Here is a 13075-nt window from a genome sequence, read left to right on the forward strand (position 1 = left end):
CAGAACCAGACATGTAAACTAAATATCTCACGTTAAAAATATTTAACATTGACAATATTGTAATAATATTTAGGGCTCTAATGGGAAAAAAGTGGTGGCTGCAACAGTAGCCTAGGCTAAGGCCTAGTCTACACACACATCACTGGTATAACTATTTCAGTAAGGGGTGTGATTTTTGCAATGTGGTTATATCTGTATAAGTCCTAGGGTAGAGACGATTATACTACTGAAAAGATGCCTTATGACTGTACAGTTTATTTCCTTTCTGTACAAGCTATACTGGTATAAGCACATTTAAGCTAGTATAACTTCAGCCACTCTAGGGGTAGTTATACCACGTAAACTGGTACAACTCTTGTGTAAATACTGCCTTAGGCTTGGTCTAGACTCAAAATGTAAACCGGCATAGCTATGTTGGCCAGAGGTGTGAAAAAACCACACACCTGACTAACATAACTATACCGACAAAAACCCTAGTGTAAATGCAGCTATACTAACCAAAGAGTTCTTCTGTCGGCATAGCTAATGTTATTCTGGGAGGTGGTGCTCATACACTGGCAGAAAAACTCCTTCTAAGGGTATGTCTACACTACGAAATTAGGTCAAATTTATAGAAGTCAATTTTTTAGAAATCAATTTTATACAGTCGATTGTGTGTGTCCCCACTCAAGACCATTAACTCGGCGGAGTGCGTCCACAGTACCGAGGCTAGCATCTGAGCTCCGAGACCCTCCTAGCTGAGGTGATAGCCACCAGGAACGCGACCTTATAGGAGAGATACAGCAGTGAGCACGTAGCCAAGGGCTCAAAGGGGGTGGGGCCCGTGAGAGCAGAAAGGACCAAATTAAGGTCCCAGACCGGGACAGGCTGTCACGTATGTGGGAAGAGTCTGTCCAGGCCCCTGAGGAAGCAACTGACCAGTGGGTTCGCGAAGAGCAAGAAACCGTCAGCCCCTGGGTGAAATGCGGAGATGGTGGCCAGGTGGACTCAAACTGAGGAGAGTGAAAGTCCCTGCTGCTTCAGTAAAGTAAGTAATGTAGTATGAGCGGGAGTGGGGCGAGCAATGGAGCCTGTCCCTGCTGCCCCGTCCAGGAGTGCAGCAAATTTCCAGGCAGCCGTCACCGGCGGTAAGAAGGAACTGAGGAGGTGGAGGTTGGCAGGCTTCTATATTGGACGCCATGGAGGTGCCACTCCAGGGAGCGCCCAGGCCAACCCTACAGATGCTGGAAGGGAAAATCTTCCAGCTGGCGTGCATGCAGCGCACATCACCTGCTTGGAATGGACATGAACAATCTTCGAAGAAGAACCAGTATTTTGTCTTTATTCCTGGTACTTATACACGGCAAACAAGTTACCTCTTTTTTTTTTTTTGACACACTAAATAGATTGAGCTCTTTAAGTCTCTCTGTAAGGCATTTTCTCCAGCCTCAAATAATTTTTGTGGTTCTTTCTGCACCCCTTCCAATTTTTTAACTTCTTTTTTAATACATGGACTCGAGAACTGGATGCATTATTTCAGTCTTGCCAAATCCAAATGGAGGTAAAATAACTGTTCTACTCTTACTCACTAGTTTCCCATTTATAGATCCCAGGATCACATTAGTCCTTTTTGCCACACCATCACACTAGAAGCTAACATTTAGTTGTTTAGTATCAGAGGGGTAGCCGTGTTAGTCTGGTTCTGTAAAAGCAGCAAAGAATCCTGTGGCACCTTATAGATTAACAGACGTTTTGCAGCATGAGCTTTCGTGGGTGAATACCCACTTCTTCGGATGCAAGTGACTACCCACTTCTTCTTGCATCCGAAGAAGTGGGTATTCACCCACGAAAGCTCATGCTGCAAAACGTCTGTTAGTCTATAAGGTGCCACAGGAATCTTTGCTGCATTTAGTTGTTTGACCACTATGATCCCTAAAGCCTTTTTTGAGTCACTGCTTTCCAGACTACAGTCCCTCATTCTGCAGGTATGGCCTGCAATTCTTGTTTCTATATGTATAACTTTGCATTTAGCATTTTGTTTGAATAAGCTCAGCTTATCAAGCAACCCAGATTGCTCTGTCTGACTGCCCTGTCCTCATCTGTATTTTAATCAGCATGATTTTATATTTATTTCCAGATCATTGATTAAATTGTTGAACAGCATCTGGCCAATTACCAATTCCAGCAGAACCCTACTAGAAATACCCACATTTGACTCACTAACAACTACTTTTTGAGATTTGTCAGTTGGCCAGTTCTTTATTGATATTGAATACAGTAGTACTAATTTTTTAATCAGAATGTTATGCAGTACTAAATCAAATGCCTTACAAAAGTCTAAGTATATTGCATCTATGCTGTTATGTTTATCAAGCAAATTTGTAATCTCAAAGAATGAATCAAGTTAAAACCTATGTTCCATAAAACCATCTTGACAGGCACAGATATATCCCTACCCTTTAATACTTTGTCAATTAAATCCCATATCAGCTTTTCCATTATTTTGTCTCAGACTGAAGCAAGCTAACTTGCTTATCATTACCCAGGTCATCCCACTTAACCTTTTTGATTACTGGCATATTAGTACTTTTCCAGATGAAATACACACACTACTAAAATACCATGCAATTTATTTCAATTATTTTGCAAAACTACAAATGCCAAGATATTGGAATCTTAATATCCTAGGAAACTGACATTACCTGCATACATGTTCAGACTTTTAAGGTCCTAAGTGAAATATCAGTTTATTGCTTTCCAGTCTATTCTCCAGAACATAAGGATATATTTAAATATTTTCTGAAAAGCTGCTACATGTTAAGGCTAGCCAACAAGAACTGAAGGTACAACAATTACAGACGGTTTGGGTGTTTCATGTGAGTGGGAAACTATATGGGTAGGCTGGTCTTACAATTGTGCAAACTATAACACTGAATTAATTTGGAAGACACAAGGGAACATCCAATACACATGTAAATGTTAAATTTAATTTTTTCTTTGTGAACAGTAAAAAATACTACAGTCCTTGAAATATTTTCAAAATTGATTCTGGGTAGGGATTTTATTCTTTTTGTTTGCCAAATCTTTGAGTTTATAGTCACAGGTGGGAATTAACATGGTATCCATTAGAATTACTTTTGAACATGTATCACAGGGAATAGACAAGAGTTAATTTTTAGTTTCCAAAGTTTATTTGCTCAAAACCTCCTCTTTCTTGAATCTTTTATTTTAAAGCAAAATAGTTAACCCTCACACCACAGATGCACAAACATAAGTAAGCCAATGTAATTTATTTTAGAATCAGAATCTTTTAGATATTTACCTGTGAGCTGGAATTCTGCGATCACCAGCAACTAATACCACATCACATAGTTGTTTATGTCTCAGGTAGTTTTCCATCTTTTTAAAGGTTTGTTCAGCATGGTTGAGTGCCTGAAAAAATTCATCTGATGTACAAGGCTCCATAGTTTGGCAAGATGATAGAGTCTGACTGCTGTTGGAAGTCCTGAAGGACATAACAACAAAATCTTAGTATGGCTAATATTTTAATACAGCAATTCTGTTCATAGCTGAAACAATGAAAGTCATGTTTGCATTTAGAAGTGATATATATTACTCAGGTTAACACTTTGTCTCTTGCAATTACGTGTGTGTGTGTGTTCGTGTGTGTGTGTGTGTGTGTGTGTGTGTTCATGTTCCAAAGTCCATTGAAGAGTGGAAAGATGATCGAATGCAGTAGTTCTCAATCTTTTGTATTGGTGACCCTTTTCACACAGCAAGCCTCTGAGTGCGACTCCTCTTATAAATTAAAACCACATTTTTTCCAGTTTGAGAACCCCTGATCTAGTGGTTAGGGACTTAGCCCAGAACTCAGAAGACCAGAGTTCCATTACTTGCTTTACCACAGACTCCCTATGCAGATTTAGGCAAGACACTGAGGCCTGGTCTATACTTAAAATCCACACTCCTGACCAATGCAGCTATGCTGATTTAGCTACATCTATGCTGGAGGTTACACTGATGGAAGAATGTTTCCATCAATCTAGCTAGAATCATTTGGGGAAGTCGTGTTCCTATATAGACAGAAAAATCCCTTTAATCTGTGTAGACTACATCCACATTACCGGGTTATGCTGGCATAGCTATGGCAACATGTCTACACTGCAGCTGGGAGCATGTCTCAGCACGGGGAGACAGACGTGCTAACTCTGCTAGCAGTGTGGATGTTGCAGCATAGCCTAGTCACACAAAAGTTTGAGTCCAATGGGTTGAATAGACTTGTACTTGGGCAGCTAGCCTTTGCCACCACCCATGCTGCAATCTCCACACTGTTATTTTTAACATACTAGCTCGAGCAAGCTAGTGTGCATCTGTCTACCTAGGCAGGGAAGCATGCTCCCAGCTGCAGTATACACATACCATTAGTTTCTTTGAGTCTTGGTTCCCCATCTGTAAAATGGGTATAACAACATTTCCATTTCCTTACAGGTTGTTGTAAGGCTCTTAGATACTATTGTAATGGAGGCCATATCAGTACTTCTGAGAGATAAATGTCTTAAAGTGCCCTTTCTATACAACTCCTTTGAGGATAAATTTAGAACAATAAATATTTACATACACATAGTTATGACATGTATGCAGTGGAAATACACCGCTACCTCGATATAACGCCACCCGATATAACATGAATTTGGATATAATGAGGTAAAGCAGTGTTCCGAAGGGGTGGGGCTGCGCACTCTGATGGATCAAAGCAAGTTCAAAATAACACGGTTTCACCTATAATGTGGTAAGATTATTTGGCTCCCAAGGACAGCGTTATATCGAGGTAGAGGTGTATTTTTATTGTCACACATCTTGGAACATGAGTCAGTGAAAATACAGTTCAGTTAATAACACTTTCCCTTTTTACTCTTTCAAACTTAAGTCGATCTAAATGACATCGCTCAGAGGGGTGGGGTTTTTACACCCCTAAGTTGACATAAGTTACGTTGCTTAAGTGGTAGCGTAGACAAGGCCTAGGACTCCAATCCAGCATAGAATTTAAGCACATACTTTATTTTAATCATGAGTAGTTCTTTGGAAGTCAACTCATTACTTGGGTCTTAAAACATTTAACACTGAGGACCACAGAACACAGTCTGAGTGCCACTAGTTTAAGGGATTTTGTTTCTCCAAGCAAGATTTTTGATTAAGTATTTTTGCCTGGGAAAGTGGTTCATTGTTCGGTAGCGAAACAATTAATCATGGTGGCACTGAAGTAATCATAATTAGGCTTCAATATTAACAGCCTATTAAAAAGTGGGAGGGCGGAATACACACCTATCCTTTTGCTGTTTCAAGCTGCACTGCTGCAGCTCAACAAGGACACAGAGCAGCAGTTTACAATGTGAAAGCTATCTCTGGAAGCAGAAGAAAGAAATGTCAATTTTTTCTAAATTCTGGAGGAGGTGGGAGCACAGTGTCAGGGAACATGTAAACTGTGGATTTTTATAATCTCAGATAGTAACAAAGCAAAAAAAATGTAATTACTACATAAGAATTCTAGCGAGCACTAGCCCTGCCTACCATAATTAAGCTTACAAATCCATCATTCTTTATAAGCAGCTGTTTTCAAACATTCCATTTTCAAAAATATTCACTTTTTATGGCTTGTCTACACTTGATTCACTACATCAGTGTAACTGCAGGAGCACTTCAGTGTAGACACTACCTTCCTACCTACATTCCACTCCCCCTCAAGAGGCAGTAGGTAGATCGATGGAAGAATTTTTCCATCAACCTAGCACTGTCTACACTGGAGATTAGGTCGTCTTTACTATGCCACTCAGGGATGTGAATTTTTCAGACCTTTGAGCGATGTAGCTTTTTAGTGAAGACCATGCCTTAGACTGAGCTTCTCAATGCTTTGTCTTTGCCAATAAAATAAAAATTTTAAGTCTGAGCAAACTTCATTATGGTAGAGTGAAAAAACAAAAACATATTTTATCCTTTTCCCATTACAAAAAGTTCTAAATATCCTTTTTGGAACTAGTATATAGGACCAACATCTGAGATTTTAAACGTAGCATGAACATTGTTCCTCTTGAGGACTAGTGCCTTTGGCTTGAAAAACAATTATTCAATAAATATCATTTTTTAAAATTTGCCTACCAATACTAGTTGGTTAGTCCAGTTGGTTTAAACTAAGCTTTGTCTTCACTGCGAAGAAAAAGTTGCATTTTACCATGGCATAACAAATATGCATTAGTTATCCTGCTGTAAAATTCTAGTGGAGACAAGTCACTGTGAGGTAAACTAGGTGAGGTCAACCACAGGCAGGATTATAAAAGCTGATCTCGCCTAGCCCTCTCGCAGTAAAGGCTACCTGGAGTGCCTAGTCTCTACTAGGATTTTACAGTTGGAATAGCTAATGTGACACAGTTACCTGCTATAACCCAAAAACTCACACACACACTATACCATTTTTGCTGTGAAACCAAGCAGTGGTTAGGGTGATCAGACAGAAAGTGTGAAAAATCGGAACGGGGGTGGGAGGTAATAGGCTTCTATATAAGAAAAAGCCTCAAATATCGGGACTGTCCCTATAAAAATTGGGACATCTGGTCACTCTAGCAGTGGTAAAAATACAGGAAGCTGCTGAAGTCTTTTCTAGCCTAGGGTTCACAATGGTGCTACCAATGGGAACTTTTTTGCAAAAATCTTTAGTGCAAATACATTGTTCATGTATTTTGGTCAGTAGACGGAGGCAAGAAATGTAACTCACCACTGGAACTTTAAGATGTCAGCTATTTCTGAGTTATTAGTGTATGTAAACTGACAAATATTTATGAGATACTTCACAAAAATGGAATAAGATGTTCCTTCCCAGAACAGCTTACAATCAAAAATCAACAAGACATCAATTCAAGTAACAGTGTGTGTGGAAAGTTTGTTGAAAAGGAGAATGAGGTAGCGAGGACTAGGAGAAACATAGGGAGTAAAAGACTCAGGGGTTGGGGGGGGGGATTAGGAGGAAATGAGAACAGAGGTGGTTATAGGAGAGAGCAAGGGGAGAGAGAGTATATATAGTATACATCTGGGCTAAATACTTGTCAGATGAGACTTGCTTTGATCATGGCTAACCACTTTCAGTCTAACAGAATAAGAAATAAGAAGCCAGGGAAGGGATTCAAATATTGAAGGGAGGTGGTATGGACAGAGCAAAAGGAGATGACATTAATTGTAGTGTTTTGGAGAGAAGAGACAGGAAGGCTAAAAAGCATAATTTTACAGTACCCAAGCTGAAAAATGATAAAGGCATTGGCAAGATTTTTAAAGAGGGGAATGCAAAAAAAAGAATAAATGTTAGCGGTCCCAGAAGCAGCAGCAAATACACTTTAGTGGGAAACCGGATATTTGGGAAGAGGGGGAATGATAGCAGGGGAAAAGAAGAAAAGAGTGAAAAAAGACACTGAGTTTGAGAGAGTTAGAGACCAGGATTTAATGGTGATAGACAGGGATTAGAAGGAACTAAAAAAGATCTCTAGTTCTGTAAAGACTGAGATGACACTGACATCTAGATCTCAGAGATGCACAAGACAATTGTGAAAAGCAGTATAAAACAAAACAAAACCTCTCAAAATCTGTCAGTAGAGTAAGACACAAGATACACGAGGAACAGACCCCTGTTGAGTAAAAAGGTCTTTTAAAAAGCAACCTACACCTTTCACAATAGAACAATGCTAAAATGAATTTTCTGACCCAGGTGGGAAAAAAAAAGAAAAAAAATTTTTTTAGCCCCTGTATGTATGTGAGGCCTCTCTAGAGACAAACAGGACATTAATAGCAGCAAAGAGTCCTGTAGCACCTTATAGACTAACAGCCGTATTGGAGTATGAGCTTTTGTGGGTGAATACCCACTTGGTCGGATGCATGCATGAAATACCCACGATAGCTCATGCTCCAATACAGCTGTTAGTCTATAAGGTGCCACAGGACTCTTTGCTGCTTTTACAGATCCAGACTAACATGGCTACCCCTCTGATTCAGGACATTAATACTTTCTATAACTGCCTTAGTTACTGAGAACTGTCTTATTTATATGTATGCTGACAATTTCGGTTTTACAAGGGAAAATTTGTTTCATATTATCAATGTGTCTATTCTGATTTTGGTTTACTTTCTAGGACGGGGCATACAACCAGTACATACTTCTCTATGAGCCCCTCAGTTAGTATTACATGTCTTAGTATCATCCTAATACAAACGAACCCACAACTGAGAAATCTACAAACAACCATTATTTCAGGGTGGATCTACTCTGCGCAAGGCGCAATACAAACACATAGGACACGCTCCCTGTTCCAAAGAATTTACAATCTAAAAAGACAGAGTGAGGGGTGGGGAGGAAGGATACACTATACTAGTAAACTGATCAGTGATGTCTGAGACAGATCTGGTTAGTTCCATGGTATTGTTTTTGTTTTAATTTGTATTTATTTAATCATTAAATAACCTATCCCTAACAATCTTCCAGAGATATCTAGGTGAAATGAACTTTCTCTATGCTTAGCCTACACTAGTAGGTTAGGTGTCCGGTTTTTTACCGGAAAGTCCGGTCAAAAAGGGGACCTGACAGTGTCTGGTCAGATCTACTGACCAAACACCAGAAGTCTGATTAATCCGGGCAGGGAGGCACCAAAGTCAGTACCCGAGCCATCCCCTACTCAGCCAGGGCCGCCTCCTACCTGCATTGGGTGGCTGCCTCTCTGTGCCCCAGTTCTGCAGGTAAGTCCCTCCCAACCCGAGCAGGGGGGGAGGAAAGGGGGGAAGAGAGGGAAAAAGCAGCGAGCAATGGGGAGTGGAGAGGGAAGAGGAGCAAACAGGGGCAAGGCCTCGGGGGAAGAGGTGGGCCTTGGGAGGGAAAAGGCAGGGCAGGGGAAGTTCCAGCACTCCCGCTGGAGTGTCCAGTTTTTAAATATTACAAAGTTGGCAACCCTAAGGTACACTCTACAGTTTTTAAGAGCTAATACAAAGCAGCACTACAGGAGGTGTAAGAGAGGATCAATAGCAAAAAGTATCTCATGTATAGGTCCCAATATACATGTTAAGATTTTAAAAACTTTCTTAACACCAGAAACAGAATGTAAATCCTCTTCTTTCCTCTGCTTTGGCCCACATATTCTCATATAGCATGGTGGGAGGAGACATGCAGAGTACAAGATTATTTCCTCTATCATGCTGTGCTTCCAGGGCCTGCAACATGGCACTCAGCTAGAGAGGAGTGCAGACGCAAGAACTTTACACACACACACCATTTCTCTCCTGCAGATCAATGGGTTTGGAACCTCATTCTCCTTTATGACAGAGGAGGGTGGGTGGTGTGTGTATGCACGCGCACACCCGTCCATGCAGGTATTCCCTCTGTTACAGAATAATTCAATGAAAGAAACTGAGTTAAAATGGATTTTTTACTCCCAGATGTGACTTATTTCCACTGAAGGGAACATGGGGCCCTTATATTAGGAAGGAAATCTGAGTGCAACAAAGTATTTTTGTGCTACCCAAAAGAACATAGTAAATGTGAAATGGTATTTTAGAAGAATATATACAGAAGACTGATTGTGTGGTTATTAAATCTCTTTACATTAATGATTACAAGCAGGAGAGACCTTCCAACTGCTCTGTCAGTCAGACTGTGTCAACTGATGTGCCACATTGTTTGATATTTTTAGATTATTCCAGTTTGGGGTTCTTGCATACCTATTATACAGGGTGTGTAGCAGAAATGGTTTAGTACACACTTTATCTTGATGATGCAAGTGTACACAAACAAATGATTAAATGAAGCACCTTCTTAACCATTAGCATTAACTAGGCATGACATTTCACAATACAAAGAATACACACATCGGGCAAATAATTCTACATGATTCAGATTATGAGTGTAAACATACAAGAAAACAAGGATGCAGTTACTTTGTTAAAGGATACAAAAGCCAGACAAGATTTGTACTTCAATTATGTCTCTAGTACTACATAACCCTTGCCACTTGCAAAAACAAAACAAAAAACAGAACTCAACCACCATAAATAAAATTAAAATACCTAGATTATACACAGATTCCCCCTATACTTTAAACAGATAATTGTAATACTCCACTTTTATTAACTAGCTTTATTGGTCATACTTCAGTTCCTTTCCTGTATTTGACCCTTTCTGCAAATCAAAATGTCTTTTTAATTTTAAAGACTGCATATGGATGTCTTTCAATGAAACATAGGTTTTTATACCAATTGTTTTCACCTTGAGAATATCCTCTTTTGTTTGTGTAGTGCTGTACATAGAAAAATTGCACTCAATGAGTAGATGTTTCTGAAAATATTAACAAGACTATCTCTGAAGATTGAATGGAGATGCATTCATGTCATCTGTAGTAACTGTTCATAGAATTGTTTACAAAAACATACTGAAAATCACCTCATATAGAAGATTCTTAGGTACTTTCTCTGAAACTCATTTTGTTGATAGCTAAATATCCTTATTACAGGAAGACTAAATTGCTTTTTATAAAAAGCCTCATTATGCAGTTTTTCATTCCCTTATAATTCTGATAAATGTTTCCAATTCAATGACAAAAGCAAATGCTATGTTGACTCCTAAACAGAGAGAATTTTTGTTTTGTTAAGGATATAAACCATAAATTGTGCAGTGTTTGCTCGTCTGTTTGCCCTTGCACCAACTACATTTTTCTATATATGGGTACACTCTCCAAAGGGAACACAACATATTGAAACTATATTAACTAGACTGATCTATCTCTAATAGGCTTATTAATAAAACTCTGCCCCCTTTAAATAAAGATAGTCACACTTCTTTAGAATATCAAGTCACTGCGAAATAATTTTAAAAGCTAGAAAGCAAACACCATGAAAATTAATTTGAGATGGCAAGTTAGCTATTGTAGCATTTCTAATATTTACAACACCAAAAAAAGGGCACAGCAAGACATGTTACTCTGTGCAGTATAGTTGAGCTAAGTAATAAAGAATGTAATGAAAATAAACTGACATTTTAGTAAAAACTGAGAAAAAAAAGAAATTAAATTACGTATTACTTATTTTCCACCAATTAACATACACCTTTTGATAAAAACAATAGTGATATAATATATTATTTATTTTTAGCACCAGAAACAAGATGTAAGACAGAAACAAAACTATTACCATAATTTTATGGACATAATTAGGTTTACAATTTAAGATACTTGATTAGCACAGCCACAATCAGTTTAAGGCACTTTTCATGTTTTAATTTGCTGCACAAGCTGGTTGGCAATATATCAGTTTCAATGAATGAAGTAAATATTTTTTTCTTTAAGTTGTACTCACATTCGGCTTCATAATCAACATATGAAAACAGACATTAAAATACAGATTTATATGTTCAGATTTACAACTACAGAACACTGCAAAAATGCACATACATGAGAAAATTATAACTGAAATTCATAGCTAAAATAAATAAAATTTATTTTTCCAGTTGAATCTTTTATTCTCAAAAATACTTAAAGATTTCAGAGCTATAGAAATATTACCTCTACAATATTTCTTTCTAATTTAGTGTAAAACTAATTCTTAACACAGCTAAGCACAAAACAAATGTTACTCTAAAGTAATTTAAAAAAACAGTCTTGTAAAGCTATTGTATTCATATTATTTTCAGTAGCTGTAAAGATTAATTTTGCTATAGGTTAGCTATATTAAAGTTAAATTTTAATTTGGTCATAGCAAATATATTCAATTATATGCTCTGCCAGTTATCAGTATTTTTATGCTTTTGAAGCAATGCCACTATCAGAAAATTCTGAAGCATTTTAATCTAGGATAAATTATAGCTGACATTTGTAGGGATGAAACATAAAATGTCATTCAAGACATTAAATGACAACTAATTTCCCAAAATAGGAAAATAACAATTAACCTGCATGAACTGCTGTCCGATTCATTTTCTTCTTCACTCGTTCCATCATCTGCTTCTGGTCTGTCAAGCCAACGTGCATCTCCACAGTTTTCTGTTGTGAACTCAAATGTAGGGACTTCAGAGGTGGATGCCATTGGCCAAGGAGGCAAATTCTGGAAATCCTGTTGGCTAGACCTTCTGTAACCAATTGATACCAAAGGTAATGGTAGGTTACCTGGATCTAAAAACTTTGTCCCATCTGTTGTTGCATTTTGTCCTCTGTTCCAGAAGTCTCCCTGGTGGCTGTCCACTGCAGAATTAGGGACTGATGACTGGTGACCAAACCATCTCCATCTGATTTTTAAAATCTGCTTCACGTCAAACTCTTTTCGAGAGCCAGACATCCTCAATGAAAGCAAGTGATCGTCTAGGCAACAGGGCACGAAGCAATGCACATAAAAGAAGATTTGTGCATCCAACCAAGACTAGGGAAACACATGCTCTTCCTGCATATGGCAAGCAAATTTTGGGAGGGACTGCATTCACATACATAAAAGCACTTTTTTAAATCATATGTCATCTGAATATAAACAAGTGGCAAGAGATGATGAAAAATACTGGGATGAACATACAAGGTGAAACAGTCACCTCAATCAAGAAAAATGCTAATCAGGTCACACTGAAGCAGCCAATGCACTTTCTATTGCTTTCCTCCACATCCTCTGACCATTAGCTTTCACAAACACTAACAGCATTCATTAAAGCCCTTTCAAATGCTGAATACCACCCCCTTTTCTTAAACCACAAATGACAGAGAACGTAATTCCTATGCTGCATCTCGGAATCTCTACTGCGCTACTGTGTTAACTCTTGCTACTACAAATAGGGGGGAAAAACAGTGATTCTAAAAAGCAAATGAAACACTTTCTTGCACTGTTAAGAAATCACTTTTAAAAAAGGCTAAAATATTCCAATATGCTGATTCTATTTAAGGAAAATCTGAACTGGAAAGGATTCCTTATTTCTTTCCAGTTACAAGACATGCATCAAATTGTTTTTCAAACAGACTAGATGGCTCAGGGGACAGGTAAAGGGTTACAGAGCCTTTCATCTTGACATGCTGGTTTGAATCAAATCTGGGTCTGTAGTGAC

The 13075-nt window shown here is 38.4% G+C and overlaps 1 protein-coding gene across 8 annotated transcripts in view; it reads right to left on the reverse strand.

The window, feature by feature from the left end:
• KLHL5 (kelch like family member 5) overlaps positions 1-13075 on the reverse strand; it is a 102594-nt gene that overhangs the window by 47031 nt on the left and 42488 nt on the right. For 3 of the 8 annotated variants that reach the window (XM_039540560.1, XM_039540559.1, XM_039540562.1), the window contains exon 2: positions 3302-3484. In XM_039540560.1, coding sequence (XP_039396494.1) covers positions 3302-3444 — 143 coding nt within the window. In that variant the 5' untranslated portion in view covers positions 3445-3484. Of the gene's footprint in view, positions 1-3301; positions 3485-5301; positions 5382-10441; positions 10463-11944; positions 12343-13075 lie in introns of those variants that run through there. The other 5 variants (XM_039540563.1, XM_039540557.1, XM_039540561.1 and 2 more) reach the window with 5 other exon arrangements.

This window comes from Mauremys reevesii, linkage group 5, assembly GCF_016161935.1.
Source record: "Mauremys reevesii isolate NIE-2019 linkage group 5, ASM1616193v1, whole genome shotgun sequence".
NCBI classification, from domain to species: domain Eukaryota; kingdom Metazoa; phylum Chordata; order Testudines; family Geoemydidae; genus Mauremys; species Mauremys reevesii.